We start from the raw sequence: 18,818 nt of genomic DNA, 5'->3' as shown, positions 1-18,818 counted from the left end.
TAATACTCCCTTCCTTCAGGCCCCCAAAGCATTGCACTTCATGAAATATTACCAACACTGATTGGATTACAGAAACTTTCTGCATCCCAGGAGACTGGGCCCAGTAGGAATATGATGAGGATGAAGTTGAGGAGGAGAAAGAAGAGATGGAAGTAGAGAAGAAGATTGCACAGGTTTATTCATTCAAATTAGAGCAGAAATACTCACGTCCCTTCCATAGTTCTGACTGCTGCTGTATCAACTGATAAAACCAGTTAATTTCATATTTCTGGATCTGAAAGGGCTCTTAGAGGACATTTAATCCAACTCCCTCATTTTATGGATAAGACAGGTGAGGCCCAAAGAGATTAATTGACTTGTGCAAGGTCACAAAGATAGGTAAGTGCCAGAACCAACTTTCAGACTCAGCTCCGATGACTCCAACTTCAGTGAAGACTCTGCCTCACTATTCCCTTCAGAAAAACTAAGGATGTTAGAAGAGTAAAAATGGTTTGATAGACATAAAGAGTCTTCAGTCTTTAGTAGTATTCAATTCATGCAATGGGGAGTGTGGGGAAAGATACTTAGTGTCATATCTTTGGTGAGGCCATAAAGTAAACAGTGAGTAACATAATAATAAATGCCAGGAAGGGCTCTGGCAGTGTGGTAGTGCCTCAGATGTGTTTGGTCCTGAATCTTCTACCTAGTGTTATCACTGTGCAATGTGGAAGTAGGCCCAGGTTAATAGGTCATTTTGTCCTGGAATAGAGAGACAGTTTGTACTACTAGAAAGAACAAGGAAAGATAAGACTTTTAAGATGGATATCATCAGGTAACTATTTTCCAAATCATAACAACTAAATTTACTTTTGTTTCCTGATCCTGACATAATGTTTTTATTATTTTTTTTTCAGGAGATTGTGGTGGGTGGGGGGTGAGCGTAAGACATTCCTAATACCTTGTCTGGGACTTACCTGTCCTAATTCACCTTCATAGCCCTTATATTTAAGTTTAGTATACAATTAAAATATGCTTATCCACCATAAGAATTCAAACCTCATAGGAGAGTATGAATGTGTAGTCTACCTTTGAGACACCTTTTTTGATTTCCCACATTCAATTTAGCTTAAGCCTAGCTCTTTCTTTTTCACATCCTCCATTTTCCTGCTATGTATTAGCACACGTTTCAGATTAGTAACTCATGTTTCACTAACAAATCTATATAGCCCAATCCTTTAACCCCCTCCATGAGACCTTCAACATCAATATCATGCCTAACTGTATTTCCATAACTAATATTATACATAAAGATTGAGCTGCTATCTAATAATGCTAAATCTCAGGTTAAGTGTAGGCATAAAATAACCTATTTTGAAAGATAAGATCTAATTTCTCACCTTAAGACATGAGGAGGGCCCTGAACATTTAGTAATCAATTCATTTTCCTTTGTTTCACTGTTACCTGGTCAAGGTAACAAATTATTTTGTGTTCTGAGTAAAGTTCAGACAGGAGTCTTGTTAGCCTCCTAGCACAGGAAAGAATGATATGCCTGGAAAACAGGTGATAAACCCCTAAAACATAAATAGTACATCCAAAATTGCAGGTTTATTCATAGGAAATATACTAAGCCTCCAAAAACTCTTTCATTTTGTGTAGTTTATGAGGGCCTTGGATAAATCTTCAAGTCTAGGATTGCAGTTATTTCCAAAGTAAGTGTTCATCCTTGCATTAATCATGCAACCCAAGTAATTATGAAATCTAAATAGGATACTTAACCTTAAACTTGTCAACAGTAACTTGAAAAAAAATACAGGAAATTCTAGATAACAATAAAGCAGTCTCAAAGGTGATACTTCTAAAATGAGAAAGAAGCTAGAATCACAAAGAAGAAAATTGCATAATTAGGTAGGCAGAAGACCAAGCATACAAAAAGGAAGAAAGGAGATAGCTTAAAAGAAACACAATAAAGAAACAACATTCTGCTAGTGTTCCAAAAAAAAAAAAAAGATAGAAAGAGAAAGATCTTACAAATTACCAGGCTTTTTTTTTCCCTTTTGAGAAAAGGAAGGGAAGCTGATAGAGTAAGAAATGTTGTGTAACATGTTTATGGTAGGCCTTATGTGGAAGTAGATTATGTGATGTGATTTCAGAAGAGCCAGGGGGTTGCCCTCATGTATTGGTTTGTGCTTAGAATTGCTTCATTCCCTTAGCTGTTTCAAAATTATACACCCCTGAGAAATCAGACACTTAAAATCATTCTTAGCCATTTATACCTTGTTGCGAATGAGTTTATCATGGAATCATCGATCATAGCGTTGGAGGTACAAAGTGTTAAATGTCATTCAGTCCAACCATCTCATTTCACAAGTGAGGAAACTGAGACTCAGAGACATTATGTGATTTATCCAATGTCATGCAACTAGTAAGTGGCAGAGGGAAGATTTGAACCCAGATCTTCTGATTTCAAATTGAGCACACTTTCCCCTGTACCATACTGCCTCAGATCTTTCCTGAGAACAAATATGGATAGATGAGTTAAAAGACCAATATTAGGCATGTGAAAGAGAGGAAAGACACACTGAAATGGGAGTGTCCAACTCCAGCAGATGAAACAAAAGACACTCTGCTTGCATCACAATTTTGTTTAGTCCTGACTCTGACACTATTCAAAACAACAACTATAATAACTACTACAACTAGAAATTCAATGATGCTGAAATAGTACAATTGTGATACCTGAGCAGCCAGCTATTGCTAAAAACCCCACCCCAGCCCCTAACTAAAAAAACCCCAGTTTGCATAAGAAAAACAGACTTAGTTCCGGCCATTTGGCATTCAAGGGGTGTCCTTGCCCCGCCCCCGCCCCCCCCTGTTCTGGGAGTATGGAGTATGGCCAAGGGAAGGGCCTGATGCTCAGCAATCTCTGTTTCTTTGCTGAGCAGGCTGAGAGATGTCTCTATCTTGTGTCAACAAACCCAGCTGGAGCGTCCCTTGGTCTGCCTATGGCCTTGAAGGATGAAGGCCTCAGCCCCAGACATTCTCTTGAATTCCTTATTCTTATCTTATGTTGTGGGATATAAGTGGCAAATTGGACAGAGAGATCCTGGGTTGTAATTCAGTTGACACTTTGTCAGCTGTATGATATGCTGTACTTGCAGTCTGTTTAGGAGGTTCCTCTTCATGTGTCATGATCACAAAAGTGGAAGAGGCTTGCCAAACCTGCGAAAATAACATATACAAGTTTCAAGAGATAATTAACCACTGCTCCTTGATCTACTGTATAAATTTGACTTCTCCACCCCAAACTCTTGGTCATTTTGATTTGGGTTGAACCCCGAATGGCCGCCAGCTAATAAATTCTCCATTTAAAACTTATACTCTGTGGTGTGTCTCACTAGCTCTTGGTATAACACAATCAGCAACAGAACACACACTGATTGCTCACCATGAGGTTGAATTGTAGAGTAGAAAGGGGACTGGGGGGTGTATCCAAGAGATAGAGGCTTGAAGCCGGGTATCTAACCTTGACAGGGTATAGGCTCTGGGAACCCCCTTGAACTCTCTTTGAATCTTCCCACTTGACCTGGTGTTCCCCTGAGACCATAAGCCTTCCATTATTGCTAGTCCCAAATCTCAGTTAACCTAGCCTAGCCCTGCATTGTCTGTTACCTCTGGATTGCCTCCAGCTACTTCCCACCCTTGATCCTATCGAAATATCTATGCCCAAATCTGTTATCCTTAAACTAGCCTTGCTCTCCATTGGCTGTTATCTCCAGGTAGCCTTCAGATACTTCCCACCCTTAATCCCATTCTTTTGCTTCCTGGAGTCTGACCTCAAATCACCCCAGTCCCTTCAATATCTTCCTTAGACTCCTCCTCAAGATCCTCCCTAAACCCTTCCTCTAGTCACCCCAGACTACTTGGCCATCCCTAGATCCATCCCACAGTCTTTCTGTATATAAGATCCATCTTGCTTCCATGAAGGTGCTCAGATTTAATTTAGCTCAGATTCTATCTGGCCTGCTTGTCACAAATGCTCAAGCTCCTTAAGGGTCTACCTAATATGGTGAATCTTTAATAAACTTTGTTTTTTCTTTGGCTGTAGGAAGGCTTAGGTTGAATTCATTTGGGCAGGACCTGGTGTGTTGGTATTTTGGGGTCCAGAGCACTGCTAAACCTCAACAACTTGGGACCAGTTGAACACTCTGAACCTGACAATAGCAATCACATTACCTGCTTCACAAAATTAATTCAGGAGGGAATCATTTATAAACCTTAAAATTATTTACAAGTATGAACTATTAATTTTTGTTATGTGTCAATGAGACAGTGACAAAGAAACCCAAAAGACACCTATCGATTCATTATGCATTGGTCAAACCATATTAGAAGGCCACCCACCTTAGGTTTCTTGAGTCTGAAACAGCCATAAAAAATTGAGGACAGTCCAAAAAAGAATGATCAAAATGGTGAAGAGATGTGAAATAGATGCTGTTAAGGCTAGGCTAAAGAATTAGGCTTGCTTGTACTAGAGAGTAGGAGGGTAAGAACAAAGTAAAGAACAGTTGTTCTCCATTCCTCACTAGAAGGGATTTTTTTTTATTGCAGAAAGATAATCTTGTTAAATGTAAGGAAGAATCTCTGAATTGAATGGGAGAATTAAGTACTTGAAATAAATACCAAGAGAAAATGAAATCTGCATTCCTGAGACATTTTAGAGAAAATATGAGTGAACTATCTGATTGGGATGAGTTGAACATAAATCTAGCTAGGGGTAGATTTATGAGGCATTGCTGACTGAGGTATTTTTAGGTACCTGAATCTACAAGTTAGATATTTAGCAAAAGAATCAGAATTCTAAGGTTGTATGAATGAATGAAAAAAAAAGGAACAGAATAAGCATATAGTGCCAAGCACTATGCTAAATGCTAGGAATACAAATAGCAAAGATAAGGATAATCCTTTTCATCAAGTTAACACACATTCTAATGGGGAGAGAAATTTTGCATCAAGAACTAATGAGAATGGTAAATATAGCCATGAAGGAGTAAATTGATGTCTCTCCCTCTCCCCCATCCGGGAACCAGGGTAGAGCTGATTTGACTGTACTTCATTGTTCCAGAACTGAATGTGGGGAAAAAGAAAGGGAGATAAGCACAAGTCATGGAGGTTGGGGAAGTGATTCATACCTGGGGCTTTCCTAAAATAGTGTTAGGTAATAAACAGTGAACAGATCATGATTTCTTCCGTGGGAAGCAAGAGAGTGTGTCTACTCTGAAAAAGGCATTTCATCTTTTTTTTTTTTTAACACTATAGTACATTCAGATTTGGGCCTAGGGAGAATGAAAGGCTTATGGCCCCAGGCAAAAGCCTCATCAAGCCATAAGATTCAAGGAGAGTTCAAGGGGCCTCCCAGAGCTTCACAAGCCACCTGCTCCCCTTGCACCTACAGCTCTTCATTGAGTTGAGTGAAAATACCATTAGCACTGTAGTGCTCTAAACAAACCATGCAAGCTGAACTTTCAGAAATATACTGACAATGCACATGTGGCTCAAAATGGGTGAGAAATGATGGGTTTCCATATGCCCCTGGTGAATACTTTGCTGCTCTGTTAAATTTTAAGCCATGTGATAAACAGAATCATACTATGTGATGATTATGCAATGAAAGGATATAAAACAACTCCTGAACTGAAAAAAAAAAAAAGCAGGGTTCCACAATTATGCGGTGGTGTCAATTATGAGATGAAATACAGAGGGTGCAGTCAAGGATCTCTTACCACTTGAATACGTGGTCCCCTCTGGTCCCCTCTATGTAGTTGCCATTTCTTAGTCCTACTGCCTCTCCATAGTTAGTAGGGTCAAGGAGCTTTCTTCTCAGGACTCCTAGAAAAGAACTGCCCCTAGTGGGTACACTACAAATTTATCTTATCATCACTTTGAACCCTCATTGTAGCAAGGCAAACAATCCTTTTGCTTCCTTTTTTAAATTGATTAGACTCTTCATAAAAATTGTTCAAAATTTTCCCTTCTCACTTGTATGAATAAATGCAGAGTGAAGTGAGCAGAACCAGAATACAATTATACAATAACAATGTTATAAAGAGAAACACCTAGGAAAGACACAAACTCTAATCAATGCAATGATAACCACAATTGCAGTAAGGTCATGGACTTAAGGTGCAAATTGAGACAGCTACACTTTAAGGCATTAACCAATGGGGGAATTAGTTTTCCTTAACTATTCATATTTGTCACAACAATTTTGTTTTTCTTTCTTTTTGAATTGTAGGGGTTTGGTGGGGAAAGAGAGGAGGTAGATTTTCCTTAATTAAAAAAAAACAATTTAATTAAAAAACACAATCTTTTCTTTTCAAACCTTGACAGTGTCCCCTTTCCACTGAGTATATTCACCTCAAACATTACTAACATAATAGAACCTTTTGATCTTGACCTTTCTCTTCTCTCTTCTACATTTCAAAAGCCTTTAGCTTCCCCCACCTGTCTTCCTTATTCTAATCTCTGATAATGAGATGCGCCTTTTCTTTGCTAAGCCCAACCACCCCACATGTGGGTGTCCACTGGATCTTCTTCAGCGTTTCCACAAGTACCTCCCCTAATCTTTAATCTTTCCCTGTTTATCTTTTTCCATTATATGGCCTCCTTGCTGTGATTAGATTAGTGAAATACTTAAACAGCAAACATTCCCCAAACTCCCTCATATTTAAAAACAACAATAAAGCCTTTTTTGCTATAGCTCTCCCCCTTTTCTCAAATTCCTATATAAAGATGTTTACTCCTCTGACTTTTACATTCTATGTCCTCATCACTTACCTGAAATTACTTTCTCCAGAGTTACTGATCACCACTTTGTTGCCAAATATGATGGTCTTCTGTCAATCCCCATTCACTTTGAAGAGAACTTCAGTATTTGAAACTATTAACTACCTTCCTCTTTTGGTTTTTCATGACACTTCTCTTAGTTCCTCCTGCAACCGTGTGACTATCCCATTCATATCATGCTTCTAATTGTGGATATATAAGGCTCTTTCTCAAGCCCTCTTCTCTTTTCCCTCTGCAATCTCTCCCTCGTATTTCATCAGTCCCTATGGGTTTAATTATCAAATTCAATGCGCATGAGTCTCAGATCTATTGCTCTACCTAGCTGTCTGTCTGGCCTGGGGCTCTCTCTTCACCTCCAGACCAACATCATCTGCTATTAGACATGTGATACCCTTTAGACCTCTCAACCTCAACACGTTCAAAATAGAAGTCATTATTTTCACTTTGTACCCCCATTCGTATTCCTCTTCCTATTTTTCAAAGGACTGCCATCCTTCCTATCAGTTTTGCAACCTCATTACAAATCTTAACTTCTCACTTTTCCTCACCCAAAATATTCTAATAATAACCAAATCCTACATTTCAATTTCTAAATCACTTCTCACAACTATCCCCTTTTCACTAAATTATATAGCCACCACTTGATTTCAGGTTATTACCTTACACCTGTACCACTGAAATAGCATTCTAATTTGCCTCTTCTTTCCTTGCAACAATCCATTCTATACAGAGTTGCCAAACTGATTTTCCTAGTGCACATCTACTCAATTCATTCTAATAGTTCCCTCTATTCCCTATGCTATTTTGTTCCATTCTATTCTATTCCCCTTATTGTTTAAGAATAAAATATTACCTCTTCTACATGTTTTTTGGAGTCCTTCCCTACATGGCCCAACCTTTCTTTGAAGTATCCTCATATATCACTTTTCTTTCTACATTTTATGGTTCAGTCAAATTGGCCTTGTCCCTCTTTTTTATATATGACACTCTATTTCAAGTTTCTGTAACTTTGCTCTAACTATCCCAAAGACTGAAATGCATTTTTTTTTTTTGCCTTGGAGAATCATGTACTTTCTTCAAGAATAAATTCAAGCTTCACCTTTCACATGAAGCCTTTCCAGACTGTTAGAACCCCCTCTCACCACCTTATATTTTTTTAAATGTTATTCTCTAAATGACTATAGCCATGCATGTCATCTACCCCAGAGAATCCAGGGACCATTCCATTTTTTTGTATTTAGTGTATCCCCAGTACCCAAAAGTGCCCTGGGCACATGGGAGGTTGCTAGGTGGCATAGTGAGTAGGGTTCTGCAGGGATTTAGGAAGACAAATTCAAATTCAGACACTTAAGCAAGTCATTGAATATTTTTCAACCTCCTTTTCCTCATCTGTAAAATGGAGATAACAGTGGCAGCTACCTTACAGAGCTGTAAGGATCAAATGAGTTAATAGATGTAAAATACTTAGTAGATTTTAACGTGTTATATAAATGTTAGCTACATAAATTTTTAGGTATTTAATAAAACCTTGTTGATAATTGAAATCCAGGTTCGCCCTAAGTTCTGTTCTGACAGATTTCATTGAAAGAAGAAAAAAAGTTATAACAGGCTAGACTTTCCAGATGACCACTTTTATAGATCACCACAGAGAGTTGTCTCCTTCTGATGGAATCCTAATAAAGCTGCCCCCGGCACTAATATTCTAACTTTCTTATAGGTCCCACTGAGCAGCAGGCCTACTGCCCTACCTAACCACTCATCCCTTCCCCTGACTCAATATCCAAACTTCTTCATATATGCTTCACTGCTCAGTAGAGCAACAGGTGTGTCCATGAACTCATATTTCTCACAGAAACAGCAGGCACATCCACGTGATGTGATCCCAGCCACTGCCTCTAGCTAGTCATTGCTCTCAGACCCATTCCTCATATTTCCCACAGAAACAGCAGGTGTGTCCATACACTCAACCACATCTAATCTCAGACAGGACCACAACAGTCAACCAATCAGAAAGCAGCACCACCCAAATACCTCCCCAAGCAGGATGTGGACCTCAAACAATGGAAGGACTTTCCCTAAGCACCTGCACAGTAATAGCAAAAGCTGTCCTTTAGGTGAACTTGTGAAGTAGAGAGGCTTATTATAATATCATTATGATACAGAAGTAACTCCTCAAATGGGTTCTTCTGTAAGCATTGTGGGTAATCACATGCACAATTCCACTGTGGCTGGGGCCCCTCCCCATTACCTAATCCCTTAACAAACCCTCCTCCCTTTTTAATATGTATAATCTGTTATATATTTGCATCTTTACCCTTTAACAATCGATCTGGCTTTCTCAGAAGTAGCTGGTTCCTCTTGGAACCTAGCCCACTTCTGAGGGGTGTCAATCCTCTATAAATGTCTATACTTGGATTAGAGGTGGCCTGACTGAATTCTATGACAGGGTGCCACCACAACACACTGTGAAACCACAACACTTCCCTGCAGTCCATCCTATAGCAGTCTAAGATGACAAATTCATCCTTCACTTATCTGCACTGACTTCAGAATGGTGCACTGGGCATCCCATGCTCCACGGCATCCCTTCTACCCCCAAGCATTACAAAGTCCCAAAAGTCTACCTCCAAGGAAGGTCATAAAGTTGATTGAGGAGTTCCCCTCATAAGGGATACAGCAGAGGCAATTTAGGTAAAACAAGAACAATATAGATAAAGAAAGAACTGAGTTCAAATCTTGCTTCTGACATCTACCAGCAGAGCAATCCTGGGAAAACTATTTAATGAGGCAATTACTTAGGATGTATTATAGTAAATTAAAGAGATTTTGGTCTGAATTGGCCAAGGGACGTTCCCATTTTGGGTCTAACACAACAGAGCAATAACTAACTTTATTCATGCCTAGGGCAACTAGCACAAAATGCGCTTGCAGTTAGGAGTAGAGAAAAGTGCTCTCATGTAAAAATTTAAAACAAATCCAGCATGTGCATGCACGTGCTTGTGCGTGTGCATGTGCATGTATGTGTTGTGTGTGTGTGTGTGTTGATTTTGGCTCCATGGGTTGAGACCTTGGGCCATGAGAGATTGTTCACCACATGTGGAGAAGAAGAGACTACAGGAGGAGAAGGAATTTGCTTGGGATTTTGCAGACAGAGCTAAGGGAACAAGCATATGCCAAATGATGCCTTTTCATTTAAACAAATTATCCTTGTGAAATGGGTACTAAGTGCAGTGATTTCTATGTTACTGAAGGCATATACATGTTATAAGTGCCCAATACATTTTGGCACCCTTGGGTAATGAATGCCCCATTTGCTATATTCTAGTTATGGATATTTTCCTCCACTTCAAAAGAATACCAGATTCTTCCTATATCTGTGTGTGAAAATCATGTCACTGTGCAAAATCTTTCAATAAAAACCACGGCATTTATGGGGGAAATGGAGCTAGAGAAACAATGCTCAAAAAGACACTAAAAAAAGGAACCAATAAAAATAGTAACATGGTTTTATATATGTTAATTGGCTGAGAAATACATAAATACCACAATAAAAATTGTTCACTCTGTTTCCTAAGGACTAGGAAAACATGTGTTTGTGTGTGGGGGGGGGGGTAGTGTTTAGGTGCTGAGCACACTTCTGTGCCCATTGCTTCAACTGCAGCAGAAGATATAGAATAAATAAATACTTTACTTTGAAAATGACCTGAAGTTGGAAATGGGTGTCCAAAGCCACCACAGTTCTGATGCAAGGTAAACCCGAACTACAGTGTGGTCACTGTCTACAATGCCAGCTGCTGCCAGGTACATTTCCATGAAGGTAGTAGACAGCTACCACCCTAGGGTGGGCTGGAAAGGCCTACTTTTTCCCCCGACTAGGTGTCCTGGGCCTGGCTGGGAGAAGGATGAAGGGCTAGTTAAAGGATCATTGAAAGTTCTGAGTGGGGGGAGGAGATGCAGGGGTTTGGAGTAGGGATTGTTGTCCCCTTCCACTTCCTTTCCCTTCTGTACCTGACTTTCCACAGCCCCACATTGTGCTCCCTGCAGTAGTTCTCAACAGCCGGCTCTGATGGGAGAAGTAAGAACCTTGCCCAACCCCATGCTGGTAGCCCCACCCCAAACAACCGGATAATACACCTGACACCTGGTGGGCAAGCACCTAGCTCACTAACAGTTTTCTGGATTCTCACTGTTTCTGGAGAATGAAATCATGCATAAGCAAATACAAAATTTATTGTATGTTTCCTAATTCATCAATTGCACTGGAACAAATTTGCATTTTTAAAATAAGTATTATGGCAGAATGGATTGTACCAAATGTGTGTTTACCTGCTTACTACTGCTTAGCTAATCATCCTTAAACACCGCGTTCTTACAACTGTGAAGGTTTCCCATTTCTCCTCGAATATAATAACTTGAAAATAGAGATACTGTGAAAATAAGACAAGCCTCCACTCCTCTGGCTGCCTCTTTCAACTGGTAAAGTAGAACTTCCATTTGAGGAAGTAAACACACGAGTCAGCCTAAACACTAACTCCTAATTATTTGGACTAGCTCTCTACTTTGACCCTTCCCCCTTGCTCCTGCTTTTGAGCTCCCTTTTATATATTGTCTTGTATTATTAAAATGTTGGCTCTTTGAGGGCAGAAACCCCCTTTTTTCCCTTTTATTTGTATTCCTAGCACTTAGCCCAATGCATGGAATGGAGTAGGTTGTTAATAAACATTTTATCTAATCTCATCTAGTCCATTCTAGGGCCACAAATCATCATAAATTGCCTCCTTGAGCAATCTAACTCTTGCTAGGTGGTCAATTCTGTTGCAAAAGTTCATAGATCTAGAATTGGAAATGAATTTATGAACCAAAATGTCAAACCCTATTATTTTTTAGCTGTGGAATTGTAGGTCTAGTTCCTTCCTAAAGCCAATCCAATCCTACCCAAGGAGCAATTTTTAAAAATCATTTTTCAGGCATATCCAACACTTTGTGACCCCATTTGGAGTTTTCTTGGCAAATATACTGGAATGGTTTTCCATTTCCTTCTCCAACTCATTTTACAGACTAGGAACTAAGGCACACAGGGTTAAGTGAATTGCTCAGGGTCATACAGCTAGTAAGTGTCTGAGCACTTATTAAGTGCCTATAAAATGCTTCTTTTCATGCTAGGCACTCCGTATATAAAGATAAGATCAAAAAATTAGTCCTTCCCCTGAACAAGCTTACATTCTATGGGATGATGCATGTTCACAGAGAAGTCAATTCAGGATATACACAATTAAAATACAAAGTGATGGGAGGTGGCACTAACTGGGAGAGTCTGTGAAGGCCTCTTGTAGGAGGTAGGAATTGAATTAACCTTCGAAGTGAACTTTTAAGTTTCTCAGATGCAGAGATGAAGATTCTAAGTATTAGGAATGTTTCATACAGAGAATAGCAAGTAGGCTAATTTGACTGGCACATACACTTTAGAAGGAAGAGTAATGTGTAATCATACCAGAATGAAAACTTATTGCCATATTTTCAAGGACTTTAAACAACAAAAGAATTTGTAAATTATAATTAATGGGGAGCCATTGAAGTTTCTTGAGTAGGAAAGTGACATGGTCAAAACTTTGCTTTAGGAATATGAATTTGGCACTGTATGTAAGAAGGGTTGGAGCAGGGAAAGACTAAGGACAGGAAGGAAAAATTGGAGAGTACTCTAACAGCCCAGGTAAGAGATTATGAAAATCTGATCTAGGGTAGTAATTCAAGGAAAGTAAGCAAACTAGATTGGAAAAATGTTGATTGAGGTAGAGTTGACAATGGGGTGATTGATTAATCAATAACTATACATATGTGTTGTCAACCATTGACCAAAGGTTTGGTCCAAAGAAACAAACAATCAGTTTCCCTCTTAAACAAAGGTTTCTCCAAAGAACAAAAAGAATGAGTTAGCCTTACCAAAGGTTTGACCAAGGAGAAAAGCAGAATCAGGCTCTACATGTGCTATAACACACTTATTTATTCTCATTAAGCCAGAGAATCATGCATTGCATAGGAGTCAGAAAATAATTCTGAACTCAGAGAAAAGCAAGCGGAAAGAGGGAGACCCTTTATACATTCGGAGCAATCCCAATTCAGGATGCCTGTGTCTAGCAAAATTATAGTCTCCATATGTTTTAACCATGATATGAGAAATGTCTTAATAGGATAGGTTGTAAATACAATAAGAGAAGTGTCAAAGTGTCAATTGAAATTAGACATCCAAGATGTCTGTGTTTCTTTTATCATTAACATGACAGTATATATAGCATAACATAACATTGAATAACATAAACAAAGTCCCATTATTCAAGATAGTGTCTGGTTCAAGGTGCCTTGTCCTTGGTAGACATAAACAGAAGATCAGCTTCATCTGGCCTTTTAGTTTCTGACACAGAAAGGGACATTTTGGGTTCACTCAGAGAGCAAAGCAAAGCATGTCTTTTGTGCCATAGCATGCAAAGCATTATGGTAGGTGAAGATTAGAGTGGGCCAAAAATGTCTTTCTCCTGATTGGCCAATCCAGGTTTTAAGCCTTTTTCATGTGGGGGGAGGGAGGGCTGAAAATGGTTTACATTGTGAACTTTTGAGTTTTGATTAAAGGGGCCATCCCTTGATTAACTTCTTTTTATTTTATTATTATTATTATTTTTTTTTTTTGCTTTTTGGCAGGGCAATTGGGGTTAAGTGACTTGCCCAAGGTCACACTGCTAGTACATGTGGCAAGTGTCTGAGGCCGCATTTGAACTCAGGTCCTCCTGACTCCAGGGCCGGTGCTCTACTCACTGCGCCACCTAGCTGCCCCTTGATTAACTTCTTAAAGAGGGCGCAGGCGGCAGTGGTGGGGGGGAGGGGGCGGACTTTGGGCCTTTCTTCCCCTTCTGGTTCCCCCCCCCCCCCTTTTCTCCCCTTTCCGGGTTTGGTTTCTCCCCTTTTCTCCCCATTCTTCCTCTCCCCCCTTTTCCCCCAGCTCCTTCCCCCTCCCCCCCTCCCCGGCCCGGCCTGGCCCGGCCCCCTCCCTCCGCCCCGGGCCCCGGGGGAAACCCCGCTAAGAAGAACCCGCCCCCGGGAGCGAGCCGCCCGGACTGGCCGCAGCCAGAGCCCGGTGTCTATAGACGCTGCTATATTCTGTTGAAGATGTCTAACAGTAACACTACTCAAGAGACCCTGGAAATAATGAAAGAATCAGAAAAAAAAAGCTGGTGGAAGAGTCTGTAAGCAAGAATAAGTTTGTATCCAAGTCACCAAGTAAGGAAGAGATTGAGAAGGAGGGTGAGGATACTAGTGTTCGGCCGCAGACACAGAGACGGGCTTCCAACCATGGGCATGCCAGAAAAAGAGCCAAGTCTAATTCTAAACTGAAACAGCTGCGGAGCCTGGCAGTGTGTGAGGAGTCCTCTGCTCCTTTTGTTGATGGGCCACTGGAAACCCAAGATATAATTCAACTGCATATCAGTTGCCCTTCTGACAAAGAGGAAGAGACGTCCATGAAAGATGGCTCTGAAAAGGAAGACAAAGATAAAAACAAAGAAAAGGTCCCAAGAAAAATGCTGTCTAGAGACTCCAGTCAAGAATATACAGACTCCACTGGAATAGACCTACATGAATTTCTAGTAAATACACTGAAAAAAAAAAAAAAACCCAAGGGACAGAATGATGCTGCTAAAGTTAGAACAAGAGATTCTGGAATTCATTAATGACAACAATAACCAGTTCAAGAAATTTCCTCAGGTGACCTCATATCACCGGATGCTATTACACCGGGTTGCTGCCTATTTTGGAATGGACCACAATGTTGACCAAACTGGAAAAGCTGTCATCATCAACAAAACCAGTAACACAAGAATCCCTGAACAGAGGTTCTCAGAGCATATCAAAGATGAGAAGAATGTAGAATTTCAACAGAGGTTCATCCTGAAGAGAGATGACACCAGCATGGACCGGGATGATAACCAGACTGGCCAGAACGGATATCTAAATGACATCAGGCTGAGCCGTACCTCGAGCAGCCGCCAGAGCAGCATAGACAGCGAGATCAAATCCCTGGAGCCCTGGCCCTGGAGCAGCACAAACTCAGATGGCTCTGTCCGTAGTATGCGGCCACCTGTTACCAAAGCCAGCAGCTTCAGTGGGATCTCCATTCTCACCCGGGGTGACAGCATTGGGAGCAATAAAGGAGGCAATGCAGGAAGAATCTCCAGGCCAGGTTTAGCACTAGGTGCCCCAGAAGTGTGCAACCAGGTCACCTCATCCCAGCCTGTCCGGGGCCTTCTCCCTTGCACTGCCCAACAGCAGCAGCAGCAGCATCCAGCTCTCCCACCCACAGCCCAGCAACAGCCACCCTTGAGTAATCACATGATCTCACAGACGGATGATCTCAGCAACCCCTTTGGGCAGATGAGCCTTAGCCGACAAGGTTCTGCCGAAGCAGCTGATCCATCTTCAGCCCTGTTCCAGCCCCCGCTTCTCTCCCAACACCCTCAACAGCCTGGCTTCATCATGGCCTCTACAGGCCAGCCTCTCCCCACCTCCAACCGTGTACCCCTGGCCCAGCAAGTCCTACAGCCTCAGGGCTACCTACAGCCTCAGGGCTACATACAGCCCCCGCAACAGATACAGGTTTCTTACTACCCTCCTGGGCAGTATCCCAACTCCAACCAGCAGTACCAACCTCTTTCTCACCCGGTGGCCTACAGCCCCCAACGTGGTCAACAGCTGCCTCAGCCATCTCAGCAGCCTGGGTTACAGCCCATAATGTCCAACCAGCAGCAGGCAGCTTACCAGGGCTTGATGGGTATCCAGCAGCCGCAGAATCAAGGCCTTCTCAGCAACCAGAGGAGCAGTATGGGGGGCCAGATGCAAGGCCTAGTGGTCCAGTATACTCCGCTACCTTCATACCAAGTTCCAGTGGGAAATGAGTCCCAGAATGTGGTCCAGCAGCCCTTTCAGCAACCTGTGCTGGTCCCTGCTAGCCAGTCAGTACAGGGGGGCTTACCAGCAGGGAGCATGCCTGTGTACTACAGTGTGATCCCACCAGCACAGCAGAATGGCACAAGCCCTTCGGTAGGGTTTCTACAGCCCCCTGGCTCTGAGCAGTACCAGATGCCTCAGTCTCCTTCCCCATGCAGCCCCCCACAGATGCCACAACAGTACTCAGGAGTGTCCCCATCTGGACCAGGTGTGGTAGTCATGCAGCTGAATATCCCCAGTGTTCCTAATGGTTCCCAGGCCCCACAGACCCCATCTATGGTCCAGTGGAGTCACTGTAAATACTACAGCATGGACCAGTGGGGTCAGAAGCCCGGAGACCTGTACAACCCTGAGAGCAGCCCCCAGGCCAACACACAGATGAATAGCCCTATCACATCTCCCACTCAGTCTCCAACCCCGTCTCCCATCACCAGCCTCAGCAGCGTCTGCACAGGACTCAGCCCTCTTCCTGTCCTTACTCAGTTTCCCCGACCTGTTGGCCCTGCCCAGGGCGATGGGCAATATTCCCTCCTAGGCCAGCCATTACAGTACAATCTGTCCATCTGTCCTCTCCTGCTCCATGGCCAGTAGACTTATACAGCACACCAGGGACAGACTGGAATGAAGCATGGAAACCGGGGGAAGAGGCAGGCACTCAAATCTGCCTCCAGCGACCTAGGGACTGCAGATGTTTTCCTGGGGCGGGTGTTGGAGGTGACAGATCTCCCTGAGGGCATCACCCGCACAGAGGCCGACAAACTCTTCACGCAGCTCGCCATGTCCGGCGCCAAGATCCAGTGGCTCAAGGACGCTCAGGGGCTGCCAGGCGGCGGGAGCGGGGGCAGTGGGGGGGTGGTGGTGGTGGGGACAACAACGGGACTGCCGAGAATGGCCGGCACACAGACCTCACTGCCTTATACACCATCGTGGCTGTGTTCCCCAGCCCCCTGGCGGCCCAGAATGCCTCCCTCCGCCTCGACAACTCCGTGAGTCGCTTCAAACTTTGAGTGGCCAAAATGATCTGAGGATCCTGGAGCCGGCCAGCTACCAGTAGGCAGAGGAGGGGAAGAGGCCAGCACCACGGGTTGGGGCAGGGTGGCATGGGCAAGGGTTGCAGAAAAAGCACAGATAGAGATGCTGATCCAGACAGACATGAGACATACATGGAGCTAGGGAGACAAGACATAGAAATGGAGACTGAGACCATAGAGACAGTGAGACAGACAGACAGACAGACACCCCCCCCACACACACACACACAAACACGACTCAGTCTGGGGTTTTCTTTGCCACCTTTTCCCTCTGTTTCTCTGGGTGGCTCCTCTCCTCTCTGTCTCCCTCTCCCTCCAGTCCTCTCTTCCTTTTTTGGACATCCCTTTTCCCCCATCCTGGCCCCCAATGCATTTCTTTCATTTTTGGGGGTGGTATGGAGGGGTCCTACACTCCCCCATTCCTCCCCTTCTCCTGCCACCCCATCTCCTCTTCTTCTTTTTGGTCTTTATGAATATATTTATATGGACAGAATTAAGAAGAAAAAAAATAAATTGATTTCCCCCTCCTTTCACTTCACCCCCAATCTGTCTCCCCTATCCCATGAATTAAACCTGTGCCTACCCCTCCTCTATCCACCCCAGACCCCCAGAACACTGGTATATTGTTTGAGGTTTCTGCGGCAGTAACAGACACAATATTTAATTGCACATACAGATGTTTGCTGGGTATGTTCACTGTAAATTTTATTTAATCTGGTTTTTTTGTTTGTTTTGGGGGGTTGTTTGGGGGGTTTTATTTATTTTATTTTTTTTTTGTTTTAAATATAAAAAAAATCATCTGTCAAAAAAAAAAAACTTAAAGAGGCCAATTCACCAAATGGATGTTACCTCACTCAAAGTGAGAACATGAAAAGACCTTAGCCTAAAAGGGCCAGAGTGTCCCAATGCATCCTGGGCCATCTCCAGTTATCCTGATGCATATCAGGCCACTGGACTCAGATGGTTTTGGAGGAGAAAGTGAGACTGGTGACCTTGCACAGCCCTTCCTCACTCAAATCAAAGTCAACTGGATTTCATGTCATCATTTCCCTGATGTTATGGTCTTCTTCAAAAATGAAGGACAAATACAACAACAGCATTAACTGAGGTAGAGTTGACTTAAATTTAGATAACATATTAAAAAGGGAAGGTGAGAAATCAATATGCTATTATATTAATAGTTATTAATTTGTGATCCATCCTTTTCATCCTATTTTTAGCAAGACCCCTCTCCAAGAAAGGCCAGTCTCTGAAGGACATGACCAAGAGCTATGATTACTCTTTGCCCCTAAGGGACCTGCTTCTTACCTAGGTTGGTGGGAGACCATCCAAATGGGACCTGGCTTTTTTTTTTATCCCAGAGTCAGAAGCTAATCTGGACTACTTCTTGATACCAAGAGTTACCAAGGGCCACTTGCTTGACTTGGGGTAACCTGGCTCATGAAGGAGTAAACTAGTTAGAGAGGTCTGGATGGAAATGGCTTACTCTACCCAGATTGCTGAAGGCTGCTGAGTCTCATGATGAATACATTTTTCATTTTCTAGCCCCTCCTACTCACTAAAGCTTCACCAATCAGGACTGACCTTCACTTGTCAGGGGGGTCCCTGTCAGAAGGTACATACCTGATATAAGGTTTTCAGTCTCTCTTGGTGTCTTTGATTATTGAGATAAACCACTGACATCAATTATTGATTATTGGCTAGCCTAGTTAAGAAAGTTTTATTAATACCCAGAAACTTTGTTCTTAGGGTTTTATTTGCGACAAAGGGGAAAGGTTTTATTCCAGTAAATTTGTTTTTCTCTCCCTCATCTTTTGAAACTGCTATTATTCACTTCATGTGAAGAACCGTGAAAATAAGGTCACACAGCTCAGTCTCCAGGTACGTATGCAACGAACTTAAGTTCATAGGCAGGAGCTGTCAGAGTCTCAGACAGTTATATGTTTTTATCTAAAAATGTAGCTCAAATCTTT

General features: G+C 42.3%; 1 protein-coding gene across 1 annotated transcript; it reads left to right on the top strand.

Moving 5' to 3' along the window:
* Positions 1–13,873: 13,873 nt before the first annotated feature.
* Positions 13,874–16,868, top strand: LOC118852368 (R3H domain-containing protein 2-like). The gene is given in 5 exon segments (XM_036762092.1): positions 13,874–14,035; positions 14,038–14,487; positions 14,489–16,663; positions 16,666–16,828; positions 16,831–16,868. Coding segments are annotated over 5 exon segments (2,880 nt in total). The 5' UTR covers positions 13,874–13,981.
* Positions 16,869–18,818: the final 1,950 nt, after the last annotated feature.

This window comes from Trichosurus vulpecula, chromosome 5 (genome assembly GCF_011100635.1).
Source record: "Trichosurus vulpecula isolate mTriVul1 chromosome 5, mTriVul1.pri, whole genome shotgun sequence".
NCBI lineage: Eukaryota > Metazoa > Chordata > Mammalia > Diprotodontia > Phalangeridae > Trichosurus > Trichosurus vulpecula.
Note: the sequence above shows the minus strand (reverse complement) of the source record. Positions and strands in the feature narration are given on the sequence as shown.